The following is a 3,397-nucleotide window of genomic DNA, read 5'->3' as shown; positions in this document are numbered from 1 at the left end:
TCGGAAGAGGGATAACCTTGAATCTCCTTTAAGGAAAGAGAAAGTATCTGACACCAGATACCTCAGTAGTGCTCAGGATGTCCATAAGTGTTTGCTCAGTTGATTCCATTCTTTCATGCAACCTCTCTGCTTGTTCTCCATATTCAGCAGGGACCGTAGATTTTAAGACATATGACAAGCTTTTGCTGAATATTCAACTAAGATTACTTTTGTTTGCTTTTGTAAGAAGGATTCCTGATTGCTGAACCTGACGTAACTGCCCAGATGGACGAAGGAGAAGAACAGGATCATAAGGCCTTGGAAGAGACACACGTGGGTGAGAAATAAGTTAGATAAGTTTATAAACACAGAGCAAACAAAATGGTCTTTGAGCTGCCTCAGTGTTATTTAAGCCACTTCATTCCATGCAGCTCATATTGAAACCTGCTCTTTCCGCCTCAGGGCAGGTAGACAGCTGGCCTTTGTCAGCCTGCTGTTAGGAGTATGTATAAGAAGGCAGAATATTAAGAAGGCAAAATGCGAAGATTTCTTGGGGGCAAGGAGACACCTGTGGCATTGCCCTTGGCTCTGCTGTTTGTGGCGCGTCTGCTCTGGGTTGCGTGGTGACGCCATACAGCTGCTCCTGCAGCTAGGTTTCCATTTGCTCCCAGTCTTCCCTTTACTGCTTCTCCTACACGGTGCAGACCAGGCTCCCTAGGAGAACAGATTGCCCATTCTCTGCTGTGCCACTTCCCAGTGAGAATCACAGTTAGAGTCGTACTTTTTTAACAGGTGGTGAAGCAGGTCCCCTTCCAGATCATCTTGCAAGCACAGATCAGCAGGACATGTTAGCTGCAGAGTCCAGAGGAGGAGAGGAACAGTCGGAGGGCAGCCATGGAAGTCAGCGCAGTTCCCCAGAGGTGCAGCAAGGTGACTGTGAGGAGGAAGAGGAGGCTAAGCTGCCTTGCTCTGATGTCAGCCTGGTGAAAAGACAGGAGAGGAGGGTGGCAGCAGCCTCACGGCGAGTCCCTCGTGCAGAGCGGCCCACCATCTGCTCTGAGTGTGGCAAGGGCTTCAGTCGGAGCATCCACCTCATCCAGCACCAGCGAATGCACACTGGGGAGCGCCCGTTCCTCTGCGGGGAGTGTGGCAAGGGCTTCAGCCAGAGCTCCCATCTCATCCAGCACCGGCGGGTCCACACGGGCCAGAAACCCTACACCTGTGCCGAGTGTGGGAAGAGCTTCAGCCAGAGCTCCAACCTCCTCAAGCACCAGCGCATCCACACCGGGCTCAAACCCTACGTGTGCAGCGAGTGCGGGAAGATCTTCAGCGACAGCTCCACCTGCATCAAGCACCAGCGTATGCACACAGGCGAGCGGCCCTACAAGTGCCCAGCCTGTGGGAAAAGCTTCAGCCAACACTCCCACCTCCTTCAGCACCAGCGAGCCCACGACGGCGTCCGGCCTTATGCCTGTGGGCAGTGTGGCAAACGTTTTGGGCAGAGCTCTGACCTCATTAACCACGCTCGTACCCACACTGGCGAAAAGCCTTACAAATGCAGCCAGTGCGGCCGGGGCTTCAGTGGCAACTCCAACCTGATCAAACATACCCGCATCCACACTGGGGAGCAGCCGTACCGCTGCACCCAGTGTGGGGAAAGCTTTCGGTTCCAGCCCCAGCTGGTGCGCCACCAGAAGCACCACACGGAGTAGTCGGTGGAGAGGAGAAGGCCGTGTGGACCATAGGCAGAGCTACCTGGTGTTGGGAAGACACGCAGCTGCTCCCTGGACACCTCCTACGGGGCGTGAATTTGGGGGGAGGGAGCCCTCACAGCCTGTCCCCTTTTCTTCTGGGTAAATCTGTTTGTGAGCACCGCCCAGACACTCGAGCAAAGAAGGGAGGCCGCTGCCGAACAAACTAGTGCATGTTCACTGTGGTGCGGTGGTTCTGAGCCCCTCTTTTGGGGATGGGGAAAGGAAAGGTGCTTACAGTATGGTACGTTGAAGGCCAGAGAGGAGAACAACAGAGGCGTTCCAAGGATCAGTGCCTTTTTCTGTTATTTCTAGCAGGGAGTGATTTTTATCCCAGTAAAAGCCAGCTAAAACCTGTACCTCTTTTCTGTACAAGCTGCCTGGGTTTTGCCCTCGCGGGAGGGCCGCAGCCTGGGATGATCGCTCACTCCCCTTAGAATCCACATCTCCCACTTGCCGGTATTCTTGGGTTTAGGTGACATTAGCATCTATTTATTTTAAAAGCCCACAACGCTGCACTGGGTGCCTCTGCGTACATGTTGTGGGCCCAGCTGATGCTCTGTTGGGGCCACGTCTATGGAACGGTATTTTTGCTGGGCTGTATGGTTGTTAAATTGGCAGTTCCACAAATTATGCTGCTGTCTGACAGCTTAGTCCTCAGCAGCAATTCAGTAAATTGACATCCTAATAGGTCTTTCTCACAGATTCTTGTTTAGGTGCTTTTGTGGGTGGCACTTTATGAATGTTTTTATAAGGCTTTTAAAAGTATTTAGGATTACTTTTTTAATTGTGATCTTCTAATTGTCAGTTGGTGAACAGAAAAAGGATGACGTTTGAAAAATAAGCTATGTCAAACTTTGATTTTATATTAAATGTTAAACGTTTTTTCTTGCATAAAACTTTTTAACTCAAACGATGTGGTTTTGAGTTGTTAATGACTACGAAGAGGTAATTACAACACTGATTTCTAGAATTTCTGTGATACCGTCGCGAGTGGTTTTGACATCTTTAATAATGACTTTCTAAGGAATATAGGGGAGGCAGGATTCTGAGAAAGCAGAAGGCACTGACCCCTGAAGAGATCTTCTTCACTTTGAGGAGAATACTACTACTGGGAGTCTGTCCTTAAAAGGAATTCTTGCTCAGGCGACCGCTTGGTACGGGGGAGGAGAGAACTGGCAGTAATAACAAAGATGTTAATATCTCTAGCGCGGAAGAACTCCCTGTAATGAGCATGGCAGTTTATACTGAAATGCCCGTTCCACCCACAGAGCCAAACAGGGGAAGAAATCACAGTGTGCTTTAGGCAAGAAAATTAAGTGATCAAATCTGTTGCGCTGTAGAATTTTTATTTTCAGCACCGCATAACGCTAACAACGAGCTTTCACACAGAGATAAGCTCTCCAATGGGGGATATCACTAAGGGCAAAGAGAACGCCCAGCTTGAAGAGCACAGGATCCCGAGGAAATAAGCAAGCTGTGAACAGAAGGAATGTGACTGGAGTTACTGGCTGAGTGATCCGGATACATCCATACCTCCCTTACCCACCCAGTGCTATCCCAGAGGGCACAGCTTCGTGCTCCGTTGGCAACAGATCTTGTTTAAGTCATTTGGTCTCGCTCTACTCCCACCTTCCCCCCCCCCCACGCCCGAATTATTACAGCTC

The 3,397-nt window shown here is 50.1% G+C and overlaps 1 protein-coding gene across 2 annotated transcripts in view; it reads left to right on the top strand.

Moving 5' to 3' along the window:
- LOC104127787 (zinc finger protein 239) overlaps positions 1-2,311 on the top strand; it is a 4,642-nt gene extending 2,331 nt beyond the window's left edge. Inside the window, exons 2-3 of one of the 2 annotated variants that reach the window (XM_035895989.1) lie at positions 230-316; positions 772-2,311. In XM_035895989.1, the coding sequence (XP_035751882.1) occupies positions 265-316; positions 772-1,691 (972 nt within the window). In that variant the 5' untranslated portion in view covers positions 230-264 and the 3' untranslated portion in view covers positions 1,692-2,311. Of the gene's footprint in view, positions 1-226; positions 317-771 lie in introns of both variants that reach the window. The other variant, XM_009640491.2, reaches the window with a different exon arrangement.
- The last annotated feature ends 1,086 nt before the right edge of the window (positions 2,312-3,397 follow it).

This window comes from Egretta garzetta, unplaced genomic scaffold (assembly GCF_000687185.1).
Source record: "Egretta garzetta isolate BGI_Z169 unplaced genomic scaffold, ASM68718v1 scaffold516, whole genome shotgun sequence".
Classification (NCBI taxonomy): Eukaryota; Metazoa; Chordata; class Aves; order Pelecaniformes; family Ardeidae; genus Egretta; species Egretta garzetta.
The sequence above is the reverse complement of the archived record's forward strand: the minus strand, read 5'-3'. Positions and strand labels throughout refer to the sequence as shown.